This window comes from Lissotriton helveticus, chromosome 7, assembly GCF_964261635.1.
Source record: "Lissotriton helveticus chromosome 7, aLisHel1.1, whole genome shotgun sequence".
Lineage (NCBI taxonomy): Eukaryota > Metazoa > Chordata > Amphibia > Caudata > Salamandridae > Lissotriton > Lissotriton helveticus.
In genome coordinates this window covers 502,431,910-502,455,006 of record NC_136068.1, presented here as the reverse complement: position 1 = coordinate 502,455,006, position 23,097 = coordinate 502,431,910, and the positions used below count along the sequence as shown (strand labels likewise).

Sequence of the window (23,097 nt, the reverse complement as noted above, 5' to 3'; positions counted from 1 at the left end):
CATTTAGGGGTAAACATATCTCATCAATCTTTCACATAGCCCTGTTGCAGAAAATAGATACCATATAAAGTGCAAAGTGCTAAACATTTAGGTATAAACATAACCTAACAATCTTTCCCATCGCCCTGTTGCAGAGAAGAGATGTGGCAGTCATAAAAAACAATTACAAATCACAGTTGGATAAAGGGCAGAGTGCAAAGTGCAAAATATTAGGCATGAACATAATCCAACGTTCTTTCAATAACCCTATTGCAACAAAAAAAGAAGGGGGCAGGCATATAGTATAAGTTAAAGGATGTAAAAAGTGCCTGAGAATGTACGGTAGGGTAAGAGTAGGTTGGGAAGCTGACCTTGCGGACTGGGCTTAGCTATTCGAATTGCCACTTCGCCTTCTCCTTAATGATGATATAAATTCAAAAACAGTTTTCCTTATCTCTAACCTATAACCCTAGTAAACTCAAGCGTTGCTCGCACTTTTTTATTGAGCCTGATCTTATTGCATATTTTTTTCCAATTCTTTGATTTTGTTTAATTTTGCTCTCCATTCTTGAAAAGAGAGTACCATATCGGATCGCCAGCATTGTAGAATTAGAGATCTTGCTACCAATGCTGCGATGTATAGGCATTCCTCTTGTGCAGTAATATCAGGGGAGCAACCCAGACTGAAATTGATGCATTAATGGAGATGGAAGGGTCTAAGGTGGATCTAAGATAAAGTTCAATTCCTTCCCACAAACTACTGATTTTCGGACATTCCCAAATAATATCTGACCAGGTGCCACCACCCTCTTTTGTGTAGTGGAAGCACCTGTCCTCTATTTGTGGGTATATCTTATGAAGATAAGAAGGAGTCCTATAGATCAGCCAATTTCAGTAGAATTGCATACGCTTAAAATTTGCGCCTCTGAGTGTTGATGCATTAAGTGTGTTAATTCTGTTCCAGGTTAATTTTGAGACCTGCATCCTTTCCCTTTTCCTCCATTTATCACAGATTTTTTCATATAGCAAGAGAGGCTTGTTTTCGGCAAAGATTTTAACCCAGGCACTGATCCTCTGTTGCGTCAGGGAATCAAAGGCTCCACTGATACTTGCTCTAGTGGATACATTTTCTATAACAAATTTTTCCAACAATGGTTTATTCTAATAAATGACCATTTTAGTATTGTTTTAGAGTGTGAGAGTCCCATTTTGATCTCTGGCCATGACTTCCAAGAGTTACCTATAATAAAATCCCAAATTTGTACATACCCATTTTTTTAGAATACTAGTCTCTAAAAAACATATTTTCCCCGTAAAAAAATGCGACAGCCTAGTTGAGCTATTAAATCTTGGAATACTATAAAATGTAAAAAACTGAGATTTTTTCTTAAGCACCCATTGGAGAGTCTTGTATCGTACTTTCTTAGGGTACTTAGTTATTCTTGTGGGGTCAACAATATTATGTTACTTTAAGATCTTTTTCATAAAGAAGTTGTCTGCCTCCTGAGGGTCCAAAAAGAAAAATCTAAAACTATCGTGTGCAAAAGTCGCATGATAATAATTCCTCATATTTGGAAGGGACAGCCCTCCTTCTGCAAGAGGGTAACTTAAAGTGCTAAATGCCAGTCTCGGTATCTTATTTGACCATAAAAAAGAAGAAAACATGCTATATATCTCTTTTAAAAAAGTTGCTTGTAGTGCACATGGAGCGGCGCTAAAAAGAAAATTAAATAGTGGAAGGATAAAAATACAAATTAGTGCCACTCGATCTAGTAATAATAGTGGGGGCTGGTTCCATCGTGCTAACAGGCATTTCACTTTTTTCAGCAACGAGGTATACTTTAAATGGAATAGATCTTCTACTTTCTCCGTCACGAAGACCCCTAAGTATCTTTTTGGGCAAGTGTTATAAACAGGCCTGCATTCTGGCAATAGAGAATCGATCAAACAGTTGCACAATATGATCTCTGTTTTGGACTTGTTTATTTTATAACCACCTATGCTTGGAAATGTGAGAAAATCCTCATGATTTCCTTCTGGGTGTCTGTTTTTGAATTTAAAAAAAGGACAATATCGTCGGCACAGAGATTTTTATATTTGTAATTCCTTGAACAGGGACTGTGTACGCCTTTTTCTGTGTAATTGCTATTGCTAGCAGCTCTATAAATAGTGCAAATAAAATCGGAGGGAGAGGACACCCATTTCTAGTGCCTCTGTTTATTTGGCATGTGCCTATATTTACAGAATTTATTAAAATTTGCGCCTGTGAATTTGTGTAGAGCCGTCTTATTAGATGTATGAACCCCTCTGGGAAGCCAAATTTTCCAAAAATCAAAAACAGACAGTCCCATGAGACTAGGTCGAATGCTTTTTAGGCGTCTAAAAACCAGACCTGGGCCTCAGTCTTATTTTTATGTAAAAGAAATCCAGTGCTTCTAATAATAAATTTGTGTTGGTATGGAGCTGTCTCCCAGCTACAAAGCCACACTGATCCATCCCAATAAGTGAACCTACCATTCTATTTAGCCTATTAGTGAGGAGTTTTGTAAAAAAAATTGTAGTCAACATTTAGAAGGCTTATGGGCCAATAGGAATTCACGTTCTCACTATCTTTGTCCTTCTTTAAAATGCTGACCACTACTGCTGTGCGAAAAGATAATGGAGGGTCACTCCCTTGTAGTAGATGGTTTGCAAGATTTAAGAATTCAATATTAAGAGCTGAGGCGAATCTTTTAAAAAATTCCACGGGAAAGCCGTCTTCCCCAGTTGCTTTACAGTTGGACAAAGAGCTTATGACTAAGTCGAGTATTTCCTTCGTGAAATCAGCTAGCAATTCCTCTCGAAAGTTCCTGTTTAAAATATGAATTGGAAAATCGTGCAGAAAACCATGAATGGATTCCAAGGGTGCATGGTAGTCTGATTGATAAATTCCCTTATAGTGCTCAAGGAAGACCTCGCCTATGTCAAACGTTCTGGTTGAACGTGTTTTAATCGATTAATTCCAGATACTCTCAATCCTGTTACGCACCTGTTTCTCTTTTGCCTGCCAGGCTAAAACTTTCCCTGTGTATTCGTTAACTTCATAGACTGTCTAAAGGTAGGTTCTGCTTGCCATATCACATAAACTCTAGTAGAATTCTCTCATTTGTGTTTTTGCTTCTGCTAATTCTTGTTTAGTTTTTGGATCCCTGTTCATGATGTATTCCTGATTCACGTGGGCAAGTCTTGTTTCGATCTTCAATCTTTCCTCTTTTTTAGCCCTTTGTTGCGGGATCTCCTTCGAAGTGATTATACTTCTCAGTGTGGTCTTAAATGCGCCCCAGATTACGTTGATTGGGGCGGAATCTTTATTTATATAAAAGAAGGCACTAATCTTGTTATCTATTTCTGTGCACCATAGTTCATTTGCTAAATTAAATGTATTAAATGCCATTTCCTTGATGCACTTTTGTCCGTACTCCCTAAAACGACTTCCGTTTTGATTAAGGCATGGTCTGAAAAGGCATTTAAAATATGTTCATATTTACTAACTACAAGATTATGTGAGGTCAGAAAAAAAATCTATTCTCGATGCTGAATCATATTTTGCTGAATAACAAGAGTACCCACAATTAACTGGATTATGAAGGCGCCAATTGTCTACAATATCTAGATCGAATTTACAACTAGACAGGGCGATAGAGACTTGAGGTTTATTTTGTTTTCATTCTATCTTTGTCGAGTCAACTGCTTATAAAAAATTAAAATCACCTCCCCATATAATCTGTCCAGGAATGCCCGATAAAGCTTGCTGTTGTTGTAGAATAGGGAGTGGATCATCTATCACTGGTGCATAAATTGTGGCCAATATGATATCGACCTGATTTAGTTTTCCATGAACAAACATCCATCTTCCACCCGGATCTGAGTGTGATGCATTAATATGAAATTGAACATGCATACCTAAAAAAATGCCCACACCTCTCTGCACAATACCCGAAACAGATGAATAGAAACCTAAAAATCAGTGCATTGTGTTAAATACATCCAGCACTACATTGTTAGTATTGGTGGTTGTAGCCATTGGGACAGATGATGTTTTAATGCAGAAGCTAAAATGAAAACCAGAGCACCTGCCTTTGGTCACTGCATTAAGACCATATGAACCACATAGCTAAAAGTATCTTATTAATTGCCATTCATTCTTGAATGTATTCATCCACCCATCACTGCTCACTCATCCAACTATCCATTCATTTATTGAGCCACGTAGACATCTCCAATCTCCATACATCCATTCAATAATGAGACTAAGGTCTATAATGGAAAATGTGTTGTAAAAAGAGCCATATTTGTATTTTTTCCCCACATTTGTTGTTAAGGGGACCCTCTAAATCTGTCTTGCAGAGGTGAAGCTTGCTTGCTGTGCTTGGTCGCTACATGGAATATGATGTCTGGTCTTTCAAAATTTGCTAGGGCTGAATTTTGTTCCCAGTCCGCCTTGGCCTCATTGTTGCCTCCGGCTTAGTGTGCTCTGGAGACCTAATTGGCCTGTCAGGTGTGACAGACCACCTGGCTGAGAGGGTGTGCTTTCAGTGGGTCCTGCTGCGGGGGTGCCACTGACATCAATGAGGAAGGGATTAGAGATTGTACTGCTGCCCACTCGATCTAGTATGCTCCTTTTCCAGGCTTAACCCAGGTAGGGCGCTTGCTTGCTCTTGAATGCTGCTGAGGCTGTATATTGTGGGGATTGATGTTGGCCTGCCCTTCTTTTTATGACCAGATGTACTAGCATTTCATTTGCAAAAAGCGATCACAAATTGCATATTGGCTTTTAGAGAGTGAAATCAGATTTTGCGAAGTGACCTATGTACTAATTGATTAGTTCACAAAATCACAATTCAGAGAGCATCGCACATCTGACCTACCTCATGAATATTAATGAAGTTGGTCTCAAATTGGACCTTACTCCCACTGATGTCATCACAGGGATGGTAGCCTGCTGAGGTCAACGGACTACCTACCATGTATTTGTTCGTATTTTACATAAAGTACATTTTTGAATGCAGTCACTTTTTCCTTAAAGGAAAAAGGACTGCATTTTTTTTTAAAAAATGTTCTTTTTTGTACAGAAAGTTTGTTTGAGAGTTAGCACTGGTCCCTGGTCTACAGCTCACGTCCATAGAAACTTTTTTCACATTCACAAACAGGAAGTGTTCCAAAGGGAATCTCATCCTCTTTGCAAATGGGTTACCACCTTCTTCAAGGAGTTGTTGACTTATAAATGGTTTGCGACTGAACCAGTGATACATACCATTGAATATACGAATCTGACAGGACTCCCTAAACACGCCCCTATCTAATTTGCAATTTGTTAATGCATTTCTAACCCCATTTTGAGAATTAGAAACCAGTTAGCAAATTGCAAAATGGGTTTAGTATATTTATAAAAGCCATTTAGTGGTCACAAACCCTGTAATTCCGATAATCACACACTTTGCAACCAATAAATAGCTTTGTACATCTGGCCTTAAGGTTCTGAGATGATTGCTAGTAATATGAAGAGATCTCTATGGAACTTGTAATTGTCGTTGCACCTTGTGATGCTAATATACTGGCATACTTGGCAGTATGGGCAATTTCTGCCACTATCCTCACCTAATGGGCGTGTCTTTGCCCTGAATTAATGTAAACGTGTCTTGCTGCCTTTTGTGGTATTTGCACTTATGGTAATAGCCACGTTGTGGTGTTGCCTGGTGAGGCTCCTAATTTTGGGAGTGTGAAACCTGTCTTTTGAAGTCTCTGAGGTGGCAGTTAAGCTCAGTATAGAAAGGAAGTTGTACCTACTTTCTTACTGTGGCCTATTCCGGTGTGGTCTTCTGAACTGTGAGGAGATGTGTCTGGCTGGTGTGCCTTCATTTTCTGTGATACCAGAGGTTCTTCACAACCTGCCAGGATGGGTAGGAATTACCTAAAACAGGCTTGATTGTCATTCGACTCTACTATACCTCGTAGGGATGTTGACTTGAACTCAGCCCCTGATCTGGAATCATCTTCCGAACATTGTGCTGATGTACACAATGAATCATAGGGTAAAATTTCCTGTTGGAGCTGCTGATCACTTTACAAAGAATGGGTGACAAGATTGACACTTTAACAATTAGAATGGATGACATGAAGGAGTATCTGGGACAAGCTGGCATATTGATCAAACTGAGTGTAGAATATCTGATACTGCGGAAGATGGAGAGAGATCTCGAAGTGATATTGTCCACGAACTTGGAGGCTTATTTTAGATCCAGTGATTTGGCATTCTTGAATGGACAATGAGAGGATGAAGCACTGCAAAAATAAGTGCAGGGGCCCAAAGTTATTATTTGTTTGAGCCAACACTGGGTGCGCTTCTGTAGAGTTGTAACTTCAACCCTATCCTAAATTTACCCATAGATAATGTAGAACAGCTAGGCTCATTTGTTTGGTCGCTAAAGGTTGGATAAGAAGCACTGTCCTCATTCTGACAGCAACAAGTTTACTTTCTACTCCCCAGTGCATGGTAAACTCAGACCCATCAATCAATCAATCAATCACGGCATTTTTTTTTCTTTTTTCTTTCCTCTTTTTATTTGACAAGCAAGTCAAGGAAATCAACATATCAAATACATAATCAGAAAAAATAAATCGAATTCAATTTGATGCAAATACATATTAGAAAAATAAAAACACTAAAAAGTAAAAGGAGTAGTTCCTAGTCAGGACAAATCGCTAATAATTAATAATATCATAAACAAAGAAAAAAACATACATGGTTCAAATCATTGCCGACTTAGCAAAAAAATGACCCCACATTTTAATAAACTTAATTTTGGCTTTGATTCCTCTATTCCTGGCAATAGCTTCTTCCATAGTATACATTTCATAAACCAAAGACCACCATTCAGTTGTATGAGGAGGATTCTGAGAAATCCAGGCCCTTGCTACCACCAGTCTTGCACAAGCCAATGTAATATTTAGCAAATCTTTATAAATAGGACTAACCGGGTATATAGCCAAAAGTACCGCGGCGGTATTTAACGAAAAATTGATCAGTTGATTTTGGGTTAAAATATTTTCTATGTCCAACCAAAATTTTGCTAATAATGGGCACAAATAAATCATATGTATAAGGTCTGCTGCCACCAGACCACATTTAGGACATTTAGTACGATCATTGTTGGAGTTATTTTGCGCCCATTTTGAAATTTTTAATGGAGTGTAGTACAGTTGACTAATCGTCCTATAAGATTGGAGTTTCAAACTGGAAGACTGGACGGCTTTACTGATATTGACTAAGGCAGCGGAGATATTCTGCGTTGTCACGTTAGATCCTAAGCTGGTAGTCCATTTTAGTGCCAATCTAGGGGCTTCGTCAGAGCTATTTTGGCTGAGACACTTGTATCCCAAGCTAATTAGTGATTTTCTATGCACAGAATAGAAACATGTCCATATATCTGAGCTGGTAATTTCTACCAGATTCATTTTGCGTACTAAATAGTCCTTAACTTGAATGTATTTGTATCTCATTTTTTCGGGCAATTTATACAAAAGTTGTAATGTTGTAATGTTGGAAATTGTAGAAACCCATCCGTACCATAGAGATCACCTAGTGTCTCAATACCATAATTGGCCCATTCTCGGCCAATTTTATCTCTAAAAATATCTGGAAGCCCTGGATTATCCCATATTGGCAGCTCTTTATGAAAAAACGAAGTATTGCACTTAGTCAACATCTGTTTCCATATAAATACCGCATCTCTCGCAGTCTTAAATTTTACCCGTTTGAAGTAATTTGGGTCTTGTACATTGGCCAGGAATTGTTTTGAATAACCACCTAGCATAAATTGGTGAAAAAAATATTGGTTATTAGCGACAAATAAACTACGAAGCCGGCCTAAAAAAGAAGCAATAAAATAATCTTTGAAATCCGGAAGTTCAAACCTCCCATCTCAGATGGGAGTTTTAATATTATCATAGACCTACGAGCCTTCTTATAGCCACAAATGAAACTACTTAAAATGCCATCTAATTTTTTAAAGAATAAGTTATTAACGCGACAAGGTATAGAACGGAAAAGATATAAAAACTTCGGCAGTATGTTCATTTTGATCAAATTCATACGACCTATGAGATTTAATGGAATCTTGTGCCATTTTTTCAGAAGATTAGTCACTTCTTTTAATAAAGGATCATAATTTAATGAGTTTATATCAGCGATATTAGATGATATCTTTACCCTTAGATATACTGCAGATTGACAAAGTCCTTGCACTGGTAAATTGGCCTTATAGTTCATAATGACTTGTGTTTTGTTTATATTTAATTTATAGCCAGAGATAGTTCCAAAATTTTTAGCTTCTGTCATGATACCTAATAGTGCATCCACAACGTTGGTGGTGTAAATAGCTAAGTCATCTGCATATGCAGTAATTTTAAGAGATTTACCTTCATGGAAGATCGGGGCAATCTTGGTTTGAGCTTCCAGAGCGTCAATAAATGGCTCCATGGAGAGAGCGAAGAGCAGGGGTGATAGCTGACATCCCTGCCGCGTCCCTCGCAGGATTGGAAAAGCTGATGAGAGAGCCCCAGCATAGCTGATTTTGCCATTAGGGTCCTTATACAATGCCTGTATACTTCTCACAAAACGCCCTCTAAAACCAAATTGCCTTAAGACGCCCCACAAATAATCCCACCCCACTCGGTCAAACGCCTTCTCCGCGTCTAAAAGTATCATACCGAGTGGGGTGCGATCAGCTGTAGCAACGTCAAAGGCAGTAATAGCCATATTGACATGTGTAGTGGTGTCTCTCCCAACAACAAAGCCATGTTGTTGATTATTTACCAAATGGGGCATAAGGGGAGCTAATCGCATTGCTAAAAGTTTAGAATAAACTTTAGCGTCAGTATTTATCAGAGAGATAGGTCTGTAAAACCCACACTCCACCGGAGGTTTCTTTTTTTTTTTAGAAAGAACATAATTTTAGCTGTCTTCCATGAATCTGGGGCCTTCCCACTAGCAGCAATTGAATTAATGACCAAGCAGAGCAGTGGTAGAATTTCATCTGCGCAAGTTTTATATAGCTCTATGGGAAGTGTATCCTCGCCAGCCGCTTTATTAGATGGAAGAGAGGTAACAGCAAGACGAAGCTCAGATAATGTAACCTCCTCTTCCAATTGGTCAATTAATGTTTGTTCCAAGTATGTTCCTGCAGGCAAGTTCTTGTTAATATAGGATTGTTTCTGATCTTCAGTGCATCTGCTCTCGGGGGTATATACATTTTCATAGTATGAGACAGCTAGGCTCATTTGTGTGGTCGCTAAAGGCTGGATAAGAAGCACTGTCCTCATTCTGACAGCAACAAGTTTACTTTCTACTCCCCAGTGCATGGTAAACTCAGACCCATCAATCAATCAATCAATCACGGCATTTGTATAGCGCGCTACTCACCCGGAAGGGTCTCAAGGTGCTGGGGGGGGAGAGGGGTACGTTACTGCTCGCATAGCTAACTGGCTTGTCTCACCATATATCTATAATTGGCAGACAGAGTCTCCATACTTCCTTGAGTACTTTCTGATAACATCCTTTTGATAGTTGAGCTCTCCCTTTCAGAGTGTGCTACACACATTTGTAGCTGAATGTTTCCCTCAAAGGTCTTTTTAGATGCAAGGATTTAATCCGAGCATCAACAAGCAGTCACAGAATATGTTCAGATTATTATAGGCTTGGTATCAAGTTGTGACCCAATCTGAGGTCAACATCTCGAAGCAAGTGAGAATTCATAGGCTGATCTGGGATCAACCCTCTCCCTCTGGAGCCAGACTTTGGTAGTTGAAACAAAATTTCACATCCATTTAGGACAACGTGGCCCTGGTGATGCTAAATTATGAACTCTTTGAAATTTAGGATGCAGACTATCATGAGGTCAAGTAGCTGGAAAACAAGCCAATGAAAGGTGACTTTTGCCCAACAGTTTAGACCATGAAGGGAGGCAGCGAGATTTGTTTGTGTGTATGCATGTGCATGGCATTTGTATAGTGCAAACCTAGTCATAAGGCAGCAGAGCAAGGTTCAGGGCTAAATACTAGCAAGGCTATGAACAGTTAATGCATTTTAATGCAGTGTTCTTTAAAGAAATGAGTATTCAACTCTTTCCTAAATTGGAGCAGCATTGAACCGGTTCCGATGGATTACATGATGTTGTTCTAGATCCTGAATACATACAAGGAAAAGGCCTGCTGCCTTGTTTTTTTCTTTTTTACACTTCAAATCAAATCAGGGACATTTGTACAGTGCACATATCACTCTGAAGTCTCATGGCACTTGCAGACGGCTCTGATAGAGTACTCGCTTAGTTGTTAAATAGCCATGACTTCAACTTTTTGCGAAAGCAATTATGATCTGGGATAGTACGTAGATTCAAGGGAAGCTTGTTCCAAGAGAGAGAAGCAAGATAGGAAAAAGGACCTTCCTCTGTTTCTCGCAGTGCGGATTCTGAGGGATTCATTGCTCAATCTTAGCGATCTACAAGGCTGGTACCAACGTAGTTTTTTGGACCAGTACCCCGGCCCTTTTCCATACATGCTTTTGCGTGTGAGACAGAGAGTCTTAAATAAAATCCTCTGTCTGACTGGGAGCCAATGTAGAGATCTTGGCAGGAGATTCAGAACCAGTCTGGCCGCAGTGTTCTGCAAAATCTGGAGTTTTGTGAGAAGGCCTTCGCTGCTTGAGGACAGCATGGCATTTCCATAGTCCATGCATATTATTATCAGTCCCTGGACTTATGGGTTCCTGGCCTCTGGCGGAATCCATTTGAAGACCTTTCGCAGGTTTCGCATCACTCCAAAACATGAGCCAATCATGTGATTGGTCTGACTTTTCATTGACAGTTGGCTGTCCATAAGAAAACCTAAATTTCGTACCATCGGTTTGGGTGTTGGACAAGGGCCAAGGTTCGGGGGCCACCTGTCATGAGACCAATGCTCGTGAGCATTGAAGAAGAGCATGATCTCGGACTTGCATCCATTTAATTGAAGATGGTTTGTACTCATCCACCTGTCAATATGGGACATACATTTTTAAAAACGCTGCTTTGTTTCTGATGGATCTGGTCCAAGAGTGACCAGGATCTGCGTGTCGTCAGCATACGACACGACAACAAAACCGTAAGATCTGATCACCTTGGCCAGTGGAGTCATGTAAAGATGAAAAAGAGTCGGACTCAAGATGGAGCACTGTGGCACTCCCATCTTGACCGGTCTGTTACATGAAACAGTGCTTCCCACCTGAACCTTTGTAACTTGGTCTGTTAGGTCGCTTTTAAACCATTTTAGGGCATTTCCCCTGACACCAATCTCCAAGGGACGATGTTCTAAAATGCTGTGGGAGATGGTGTCAAAGCCGGTGGAAAGGTCAGGCAGGACAAGAATTGTTGACTGACGTTTGTCTATTACCTCCACCAGTGCTGTCTCTGTACTATGGACAGCCCTGAAACCCGACTGTGAGGGATCCAGTAGCCCAAGGCTCTCTAGATATGTGACAAGCTGTTAATTTACTTATGATTCCAGCATCTTCCCAAAATAGAGAAGCAGCGAAATAGGACGATAGTCCAGGCAGAGTTTAGGATAGGCTGTGTTTTTTTTTAGGATAGGCCTAACCCTAGCAGCTTTCCATGGTTTCGGAATTCAGCTTCCAATAGTGATTTAATAAATACATTGGTTAGACTTTCCAATAACACTGGCGCGATGATTGGGGAGAATTTAGGAGGGACAGTGTCAGTGGGGGACCATGACTTTATTTTCTGCATGACAGTTACCACTGACTCGATGTTAAAATTAGCAAATTCGTCCAAGGTGCAGGGGAGGTCTGAGGACAAGCTAGACGCATTTTCTGAGTGGTTGTTAATTATTTGGGATGGAAAGGAGTGATGAATTATAGCAATTTTGTCTTCAAAAAATTTGGAAAGACAATCAGTTCATTCTTGGGAATTAGGGGTTAGTGACTGAGTGGGAGGAGTTGTGAATTAATTTAGGATTCTGTAGAGCTCCTTGCAGGAGTTCGCTGCCTTGTCTATTCGGTTTAGAAGGAATAGTTTTTTTGCTTGCTTGATTTCCTCCATATAGCTGTGGTGGATGTTTTTATATGTTTCGCTGTCGGTCATATCTTTGCTTTTTCTCCATTTTCCACTCTGCTGCTCTGCACAAGAGCTTCACTATCTTTAGTTGCTCCGTGAACCAGGGAGCAGCCCTAGATTTAACTTTGACTTTAGTGAGGGGGCGATTTTGTCTAGTGCAATCGTAATGGCCTTATCAAAGGCAATTGCCGCAAGGTTGAGGTTTTCCTCTGGCTTGGATGGGGTAAACTAAAATGTTTTGAAAACAGAGATGGAGTGACTTTGCGCCAAGACCGTCGCCATATTAGTTCACTTCCAGGCTCCTCTTTAATCCTATGGACTGGGATAACAAATTTTATTGAATAGTGATCTGGCCATAGCAATGAAGTGGGGGGTTCTACAGTGATATCTGGAGAGTTAGAAAAAAGGAGATCAAGCGTCTGGCCTGCATTATGGGTGGGACCTGTTACCAGTTCAGTGAGCCCAAATATGTTCATATTTGTAATCAGCTGATCTGTGTCTGAGTTCGACAGTATCTCGACATGATAGTTAAAGTCACCTATTAGGAAAAAAGAGTCAGAGGCCAATATTTGCGGAGCAATTACTTCCAGTAGTTTGTCTAAAAATCGATTTTAGGACGGGAGGTCGGTATATTAAAGCTCCCCTCCAGGTGCTCCCAGTTAGGCCTTCTATCCTGAAGATACATAGTTCTAATTGGCTTGAACTTTTAGTTTCTAAAGAGGTAATGGTCAGGCCAGTGATAGCGGCTATGAGTAGACCTCCTCTTCTTGTCTCTTTCCTGTCCACTCCGGTTCTGTTATAATGAGGTGGAAAGGCGATCTGTATATCGGTGGAGGCATGCTCATGTAGCCAGGTTTCCGTGACAAAATAGATGTCAGGTGTCTCCATGTCTATGAGGCTCCACATCTCCACTGAATGCTTCAGAAGTGAGCATGCGTTAAGGTAGATGGCACTTAATGGTTTGGAGCTTCTGAAATGATTTGAGTTGTAAGATGTTTGGACTTTGTTCGATGAGGTGGGTCCTATTGTGAGCGATATACTTTGAGTTCTACTGATTTACCTTTCTAATGTGTAGGAGGATCCAAGATGAGGTTTGTTTAAATCTTTTAGCTCTTTACTGTAGTATATTAGTGGTGGAGTCGCAGCAGCTGGCACCGGTGAGGTGTGGACGGGCGCTGACAGGCTTGCCTTCGGCGCGTCCCTGCGTGTCCGTGCCGGGCCCCGCTTTGTAAAGGGTTGGTCTGCAGTCTGATGTGTTGAGAACCACCAGAGATGGTGAGTTTGTCTTCAAGATAAGTGGAGGTGCTGGTTGTGATGGCTTGTAAATGATGCAACTGGTGATTTAAACATGGTGCGGGCCGGCAAGTGGATCCAATAGAGTTCCATCAGGATGGGGTTGATGTGATCATATTTCTTTAGGCCCTTGACGAGATATGCTGTGACATGGTCACATCAAGGTCTGCCTTGAACCAGAACACAAGCAAGCCAAGACCGGCTTTGCCCTGATTGGGGATTGTCAGTTGGATGTACCTTGGTTCCAGTGGCATAGTGAGCACAGGATCCATGTCTAGGCTCATCCATCGCACTTAGTTAGTGATAGAATGCTTGAATTAATCTCATCCACTGGTAATTACTCTGGGCTGTTTTCCAGTTCATCATTATTTTGCACAGCATGCCACATCAGTTTGGACCCAGTCATATGGAAATTAGTCTTGACCCTGCTCCAGTAGTGCTCACTGTGCCACTGGCACAAGTAGTACTTGACTGATGATCTTCAATCAGGGCAAACCGGTCTTGAGTTGCTTGTGTTCTGGTTCAGGAAGCACCTGGCCTGGCATTTCGGGCTGCACTGTCCTATCGGACTAGGGTCAAACTGATTTGCATGCGACTTGGCCCAAAGTGGGGTGGCATGACTAGACTATTTGCAAGCATTCCGTTCATCAGCTTTTTAATTGGAATTTAGAACCTTTGGCAACATTTGTGTGGATGAATAAAAAAACAAACCTCCTTGAAACATTGAAACTTACGCTAAAAATAATGCTTTTTATGGAGATATACTTATGATCAGTAGCAACTTAAAACTTGCAAAGGTTAAAGTTGATACACTAGTCAAAGAATATGGGAAAGTGCATAGTTTGACACTAAATTAAGGGGAAATGAAAATAATGCCATGCCACAAAACCAGACATTGAACACAATATACCTGGAAATGAATTTGACTGAAAGTAAATTGTAGAAGGTTAATGGTATTTATAACCTCACTAATACCTCTCCTGACCAGCCATTCTGGACATAAGTTGAAGACCGCTTTTGTAGACACTGGTCACCATGAATCCCTAAGGTTGGGAAGCCTTAAAATAAGTATATTTTTTGGCATTGCCTTGAATGTACCTAAATTCTCATCTCTGTTATTATCAAGAGGAAGAGAATTTACTAATCTAGACACCCAAATCTATATCCTTCAATATACAGAAAAATTAAAATACCTTTGGGATTAAGAGTAACGTGTATGAAGACCCTTAAATTCCATGCCATTTGGTAAGCATAGGTTTGTTTTGGCCTGTAAGTTTCAGTGGGCAGCTCCTTTCTGCAACTGGAAATAGCATCGAACAATTGAAACATAAAATGTCTTCAAAGGTCACCACAACAAGACCTTCCCTGCCATGAAGACATGAACCTCTAAAGATGTTGGTGTAGCTCAATGAATTCCAACTATGGGGTCAATTAGGATGGCGGACGGATCGCCACCTCCATGCAGGCGGTGGCGATCCGTCGGCCATCCTTGCCCGTCTGTCACCTATTTCCCCCCCACCATATTACAATGGCGGGGGGAACCGTGGCGGACCTGAAGACCATCCGCCACATTTCCGTCGCGGTCGCAAGAAAAGCTCTAATATGGTGGCGGTGTCTATCAGACACCGCCAACCATATTAGAATGTGGTGGGGGCTATGCATTTCCGTGGTGGCAATGCAGCCATGAAAAGGCATACAGTCCTTGCTTTGGGGGCCCGTTGCAGGCCCCCAGGGTGGAGGGAGGGTGGGGGGGTGCACATGGGGTGTACCTATGGTACCCCCCTGCAGTTACATTCACAATGCGGCAGGCACCTCGCGGTGCCTACCGCTTTGTGCATGCAAATGCACAGCAAGCATTTTTAACTTTGCGGCGGGTGCTGCTTAAAGCTGCACCCGCCGCAATGTTAAAGATACGGGATGTGACCGCCAGGGTGGCAGTCACATCCTAATTACAACGGAGGGAACGCCGCTGCCCCTGCGGACGGTCCCTCCACCTCGGGGGTGGCGGACGGACGCAGGTCCGTCCGCCATCATAATTGACCCCAATGTGTGCCCTCTGAAGTTGGTTGATCTAAAGTTGGACATGCCCATTAAGTTGGTATTGCCATAGTCCACCCAGTATTGACCAAAGCTTTGAATAAGAGAGGAAGGAACAATCTGCAGAATGTTAACAGACAATATGTGTGACTGGAACAACCATTGCCTCCGTGGACATATGGTAGACATGACTAACTCTCAAGTGTACTGCTTTGAGTTTAGGGGATGTCTGATTAAATACCATGGAGAAGAAAACATTAGATCAAATTGTATTAAGTTTGGGTGTGACCTAAACAAGATGTCTTCTGTTTTTCCGCTATCAAGTAAGATGCAAGTCTTTATCATCCCATCCCTCGAGTCAGATACCTTTCGAAATGACAACGGTCCAACTTAGGATGGTCACTTCTTAGCAGGGCTTTTGTATCATCAGCATGACATTGAAAAACCACTGCTAATAAGATCTGATGATAATTAGAACAGTCTAGTTAAGACATTAAAGAGGCAACAAGGCAGTGTTGAGCCTTGGGAACACCCACCCCAACTGTGATCACCAAATAAGGCCCTATCTAAAGTGAATGAGTATTCGTCAGTTGCACCAAAAAGTATTTGTGAATGCTAGAAAAGATGTTGAAAGGATACTAATTCTACTGAAGTTTAACTTCCTCTTTCCTTGGCCTGCTACTTCACAAAGGAGAAATTAAACAACATTCAAATCATAATAAGTGATTTACTTTGGTGTTGTAAAACACACAAGAAGTAGTTGAATATACCTAAGAGCAAAAAAAGAAAAAGGTTAGTAGCAGCTGATTTACTTCCAAATGTATTTCATAGCCATTAAACTAAAAAGGATACCTGCATCATGGGTGCCTGGGAAGGTGGAATGCAGTGACCTACAATGTAACATTGTAGGAAATGAAGAATTGAATGCAACTGTGTTTAAATTCAGAAATACGTAGTACTACATAAAAGGTAACTTAGAAGACAATGAGAAATAATCTTCTAAGAATTGCAGACACATCTAATAATTATGGTAACCCATATTTCCGTAACAGTCGTTTTTGGATAATTCACCAGGTATTAATTTGATAGAACATTAGCCATTGAGCATTCTTGTACCAGTTACTACGCATCAAGAGAAGATATTTTAGTAATGACAACAGATGTAATGAATAGTTAGATCGAAACTAAGAATTGGAAGGTAATATTTATTGGTTCCGATATGTTCCTACGACAATATTTTTGATTGTACTGTCTCTATAAAAGAATAAGAAAAAAGGAACTATTGGTTAAGATAATATAAAAATGATATTGCCCATAAAGAAATATCCATATGATAATGATTATGTCTTTAATCATTTACATTATTCTGAGAAAATGTTCTTGAAAATGAAAAACACATCCTGAATTTTAAAGGACTAGTTAAAGGGAATCTGTGTATTCATAGAGTGCTATAAAACGAATTTAATGTAAGTATTACCTGAATGGTTACAGAAAACAACTCACGTAAGCCTTAATTTGATACTTTATGCATGTGTAAATACTCACTTTCCCTGGCCATTGAGGAAGACAAGGTAGCGTTTTACAAGGCAATCACATATAGATTTCGGATTGTGAATATGCAGAAAGAAGGTAATCCCTCTAAAAGCATGTTTGAACTGAAATGTTGAAACAGTAGTCAGGCCTGAACAGGACAAGGAGCTAATAAAATGTTTTTTTCCCAATGGTAAAGTTCAATATTGATTCCAAAAAATCTTGACTTCTGGGAACTTTTCTGAGAGTTGGAAAGGGACAATAGTCAAACCAATATATAAAAAAGGAGAATGCCACACAAGCCCAAGAACTATTGACTAATTAGTCTATTGAATGTGGGGGGAGAAAATATTTTCCAAATTACTCTTAGACGCATTAAAGGCCCGGGTAGAGCAAAACAACCTAACTCTGATAGAGCAAGGTGGCTTTAAGGAGAGCCATTCAACAATAGACCATTGCCTTAGTCTATGGGCATTATCATCAAAGGCAAGAGAGCTATGAGGCAGATTGTTTTGCCGCTTTGTTGATTTCCGGACTGCCTTTGATTTGTCCAATCCTAAACTATTGTGGGAGATGCTGGGGCAGCTCGGTATCAACAAGGTGTTACCTTCATTAATCCAGGAATTGCATTCGCAGAATTGGGCATGAGTAATCTTAGATACCCATGGGACCCCGTCAAAGAAAGTACAGATAAAGAATAGTCTAGGACAGGGCTGCGTCCTGGCCCCCCTATTGTTTTCATTATTCCTTTTCCGACTTACCAAATACATTACATAAAGCTGGTAGTCTATGCCCTAAAATGGACAGGACCCATATCCCATGTCTGCTATATGCAGATGATCTGGTGATAGTGGACATGACGGAATTGGATCTGCAAAAGAAATTGGACTTTTCCATAATTATAGTTTAAACAAATGTCTTATGATTAATTTGGATAAGACCAAAATAATGGTGCTGGGGAAAGGAAAGTGGGTCTTTAAGTGGCCTTTGGGAGAGGTCAAAGTTGAGGTGGTGGAAAAATATAAATATTTGGGTATGTGGTTCCATACTAAATTAAACTGGACGGACCACAGAGAATCATTAAAATCAATAGCACTATCCTCAGTATGGGGCCCAAAACAGTTTGAGCGGAAATATGGAGGACAGTCTTTATGCCTCATATTATCAGCCTTTAATGCCCTGGTCCGCCCACAATTCCGGTACGGGTGGAGGTATTATCCTTAGGCGGTAAATTGGATTGGAACTTGGAGGAAGGTAAATGTATGAAACAGCTACTTGCGCTTCCACCATCAACTATGATCCAGGCTGTGAGGGCAGAATGCCAACTTACTGCCTGGAGTTACCAGGTGCTGCAAGTTACAATGAATTTTTGGCAGAGATTAAGTAGAGAAGGGACCCTTCAAATATCACATCTTTGTAAAAGAGAAATAGAGGAAAGCAAACTAAATTGTGCATCCCAAATTAGACGCATGCTGGCTAAGATCTGTGTCAGACTATCATAAGCACCAGAACAGTGGAAGTCAGGGCAGCAGATCCCCAAGGAGGAGCTAGGCGCTATTATAAATAAAAGTGCTAAAGAAGAGTATGTGCTCTACTTGGGAAGAAACTGTCCATCCAGTTCTTGGTAAAAGGCTGGAGCAATGATAATTTGTTCCCTTATATCGAGTTCCTGCCAAGCCCTAAGCTTAGGAATGCAGTATTCAAAATTAGGGTTGGACTTAATCCGTGCAATGCAGATATGAAGATAAAGATGCAATGAGAAATGAACAGGGATTGTGCACATGTGGGCTAAAAGTTAAATGCAGCGGGCCACATATTGTATTGGATTGTTTGTGGTTCCTAGATAAATTGAAGGAGTTCAGAAAACCTCTTTTTATTGCTTATAAGATTAATAATAGGGATCAACTTCTGAGCTTGTTGATAAATATTAGATTTTTAAAACATCATCAAAAAGTCATTAAAAGAGCTAATATAACTGGAAAGTGTCCACGGGGTTGGAATGAGATTGTTTATTACTTGATGTGTTTAATGTTCTTGTATGTATGCAAAATGTGTATTTTACATTTATTTAATCATTTTTGTCATGATTTTAGAATATACTTATGGATTTTTTTAATAATAAGGTATATAGACTATGGCCGGAATAATCAAGTAGCAGTTATTATTACTCCCTTAGAATTAGGAGACACTTAAGGGTCTAGATAAATGATTAGTGCTGTCTGGTGTTTATTGCACCATTGATGTATTGTTGCACTGGTCCTATTTGAATTGTATATTTTTATTGGTTTTTCACTGGGCGTTTGCCTTATCTTATTGATGCACAATTTGTACTGTCCGTCTTTTACAATATGTTTTTGCTGTGATGTTGTCTTTTATGGCTATGTCAGCTGAAAAAGTATAATGAACAGAAGAAAAAAAAGAATACCGATTCACAATTTTTCAAGGAACTGAGGGAGGCTCAATAAAAAAATTACAATTGAATAATTCAATATGCAAAGTGTGATATCTTGATGTACTCCTCTGACTCAACCCTGCCACTATGATAAATAATGTGCACTGTAGTGACAATCGGAGAGCTGGCACTTTCAAGAATTGAAAATGGTCTTCATTCACACCTCACTTTGCATGAAGTAGAAACATGCATAGCACAGTAGGACACGCAGAACAATTTCTACACAATGGCTATAAGTCTGACCGATTCAGGTCTAGGTTTGGGAGTGTTGTATGTGAGTACACCTCTCCCACATGCTTGCTGATTTTACACGTGTCACAGGCTTTGATGCATGTTAAAATTGCTGTGATTTGCTCACTAAAATGATTTCAGTATGTGAATTAAACATTCTAATGCAAGGCCTAACAGAGTGTGTAGGTGGTAAATTGTCATGTTCTTTTCGCTGTTCTCATTATAGTCGTCAGAAAATGATTTTTCGATTCTCAGCTGCACTGTTGTACACATCTGGTTACAGATTACCTTATGCAAGTTCCATGCTGGCAGAGTCAGACATGTAGGGTCTCAGTGGAAAACGACCCTTACTTGCTGCATAGATCGAATGCATGAAAGGAATATAAAAGGCATTAGCAGTTGGAGTGGGTTGAGCAGAACGGCCGATTGGTAGGGACCGATGTTGAAAATGTGGGCTCTGATTTGACGTCTAATTGAAAACTGGTCTGCCAAGCTATACATAACTTGACAAATTGTGATACATTAATATATCAAAATGTGAGCCAGCTAAATTGAATATAGTTAGGGAATAATAAGAATATATGTTGAATAGTGTTGGAGGTGCATCTAGCTTTCATGCTAATTCCATTTTTAAATGCTGAAGTGTGTATTATTATGATGATTCTTGTTCACCTGATTTACAATAGAATACCACATAGCATGTTTTAATAGTTTATAAAATACCATTATGTTTGGTTGTAATAATTCTGGAGTCTGTGTGCGGCTCTACAAACCATCTGCAGATAAAAGAGGTTCTGTGACAAGTTCGTCTGACTCCTAAAACCAGCACTCCACTGGAGCATAGCATGATGGGAGTGACACCTGCTGCTTTTCATGTCCTCCAAAATTATCTCAGTTTCCTCTTAGGACTCAGTGAATCTACCGGATGTGACTTTTTAGATATTGTGGTTACCTAACCGGGGTATGAAGAGGAAGGTAGAACACATAGGGTGGGTACACACTATTTTTTTAAAATCAATGTATATTATGCTAAATAAACACATAAAGAGAAATCATAAACTTTAGATGCAGAACTTAAATAGGCTGTAGGAACTAAAAAAGAGAACTCTCAGACTATAACTCAATTCATACATGTAAAATCATTACCTGTAACCTTTAAACGTGTATACATTGAAGTTAAATTGGAACAGTGAAGACTAATATTAAAATCTCACATTTAAGTCAAAAAGTGCTTGGGGAAATATTTTGTGATGCTTGGCCATGTGTCCATCATCATTAAAGAATAACGGCATTAAACATTTTGTTTAGATATGACGCATGTGAAATTTGGTGCGCAATGTATACCTAAAGCAGCTTCTCTCCCATATATTAGCAACATCAAATATTCATTACAGGCCTTCATGGTTAAAATAGTCTGTGTTTTTGCATTGAATTATATATTTTATGTGTACCCCCTTAGATAAGTGTACTAGGGCTGAAACTCAGGTTTTGAAATAAATGCTATTTTTCTTTGTTTTATTTTGTGTATACTGATAGAATAGTGTGTGTGCGTGCAAACTGGCCACATCTATTGCTTCAGCCATGGGGAAATGTCCAATCTATTTACTGAATATAAGCAGTGTGTGGCTGAGCCCTGCTGGAAGAATTTGTAAGACGTTTATGACAGCCAGCCTCAAAAGGGTACTGCAGCCTCAGCCTGGCACCAAGCGACAAACTACTTTGCCCAGCGTAAAGACTTGGGTCCTGACTTGGAGTATGGCGGAAAGGCAAAAGCAACGAGTATCCTTTCCTGCCTAGTGAAACTCTGCCTGCTTCATTTAGAGTGGAGTGGACCTTCAGTATGACAGTGGCGGAGTTACTCTGTCTCTGCTGTTCATACACACCTTTGACAGGTCAATGGAGTAAGGGCCAGCAGAGGTTTGGCCATGTGTCCGCCCCCTGATTAAACGGGAGGGGGGGGGGTTGGACACATAGCCTGTTTTCACTGCCATGAAGAATGTAGCGGTAAGGGGCAGTGAAAACTTGTAAATGACCCCCATGCCATAGGAGAATACTTTGGGATTTTATTTTAGAAAAAAAAAAAAATGTACGTTTGACATACGGATCTGTCATGTTGACGGATCCATCCCACAAACTTACAATGCATTTCCAGGAACTGCCGTGATGGGTGTTCCAAGAAATTTAAGAGATGTCTGCAGGAGCACCGGACATCTTTAAATACAGCAGGCGGAATAGAGTAATCTGCCCAGGTGATTCTAAGTACTCCATCTGCCGAGCTACAAGTCAGCCCCTTAGATTCTGTTTAAAGCTAATTTCAGACAAAACAACCCAAGCCCAAGATATGATTGCTAAAACATTCCTGAAAGAAATCATGATTGTGCAAAAATGTCTACATTCAATTATCTGGATATAAAAATGTCATTTACCATCTCCATCCACTGAACCCCATCCTGTGACCCAGCACTCCATGGTAGGTTGGAACAGCACAGAAGTGGATGGGAGGCATACAGGGAGGATATGTCTTGTGTAGCGGACTGGCGATTCCAGCTCTACCAGAGCTATGTCCCCGCTAAAGTCGGCCTCTTTGTATGCCGGGTTGATAATCACCTGCTTTGCATACAGTGAGATCACATTAGGGTTCTTGGAGTAGTTTGACAGCTGGTACGCTCCTAGTACCACCTTGTATGTGAAAGCTGGAAAATCTCTGTAGAGCAAGCAAAGGCAGTGGAAGGTTACTTCATTTATGTAAGATTGACAATCCCACTGCAGCATCACTACTTATACACTTCCTAGGTGTTTCTGTAAGTACCAAATGAATATAAGACAACATTCTACTCAATTCCACCCTTCAGTGTGAAAGATATGATGTTCATTGATATCAACACTGTCCGCAGTAACTCCTCGGAAAACATGAACATACTACTCGCTTAGAGAGGTAGGCGGAATGCTCTGCTGCTTGCATCGGAAGCCTCCCCCCATGTTGCCCACACTGATTTCATCAGCCCCTAGCTTGCATGAGTGATAATATGGCTGCAGGAGACTGGTAAGTCTTCGAGAGATATCCCCCTCCCCAGGCACCTAGCATTTCCTTTCAAATGGTGCCTCCACAAAACATTCCTGCTTGGGGGCTAGCCACAAGCCCTGAGAAGCAGTGGGGGCACCTCCGCTAAGGCGGAGGCGCATCGCCCCCCTGTTTTTTAGTAGTGTAAATAAAGGAAAAATAAAATAATATCTCAAGGTTATTATCATTTTATTTTTTCCTGCTGCTGCAGTTTTGTGGGGGCGGGGCTGCTCTGGTGACAGAAGAGCAGGGGGACGAGTAGTGGGCACTCTGAAAGTGCGCATGAATATTTGGCCGACTGTCTTAAGCCAGTCAAACATTCATGCACACTTTGCATGTTCTCCACACAGGCTGCGTTGCAGTCTGGGTGG

At 40.5% G+C, this 23,097-nt stretch overlaps 1 protein-coding gene across 2 annotated transcripts in view; it reads right to left on the bottom strand.

Moving 5' to 3' along the window:
* The window catches only part of LOC144768684 (serine protease 27-like), a 227,348-nt gene that overhangs the window by 69,818 nt on the left and 134,433 nt on the right, over positions 1 to 23,097 (bottom strand). For both annotated transcript variants that reach the window (XM_078652513.1, XM_078652514.1), the window contains exon 5: positions 22,092 to 22,369. In XM_078652513.1, the coding sequence (XP_078508639.1) occupies positions 22,092 to 22,369 (278 nt within the window). The remainder of the gene's footprint in view (positions 1 to 22,091; positions 22,370 to 23,097) is intronic.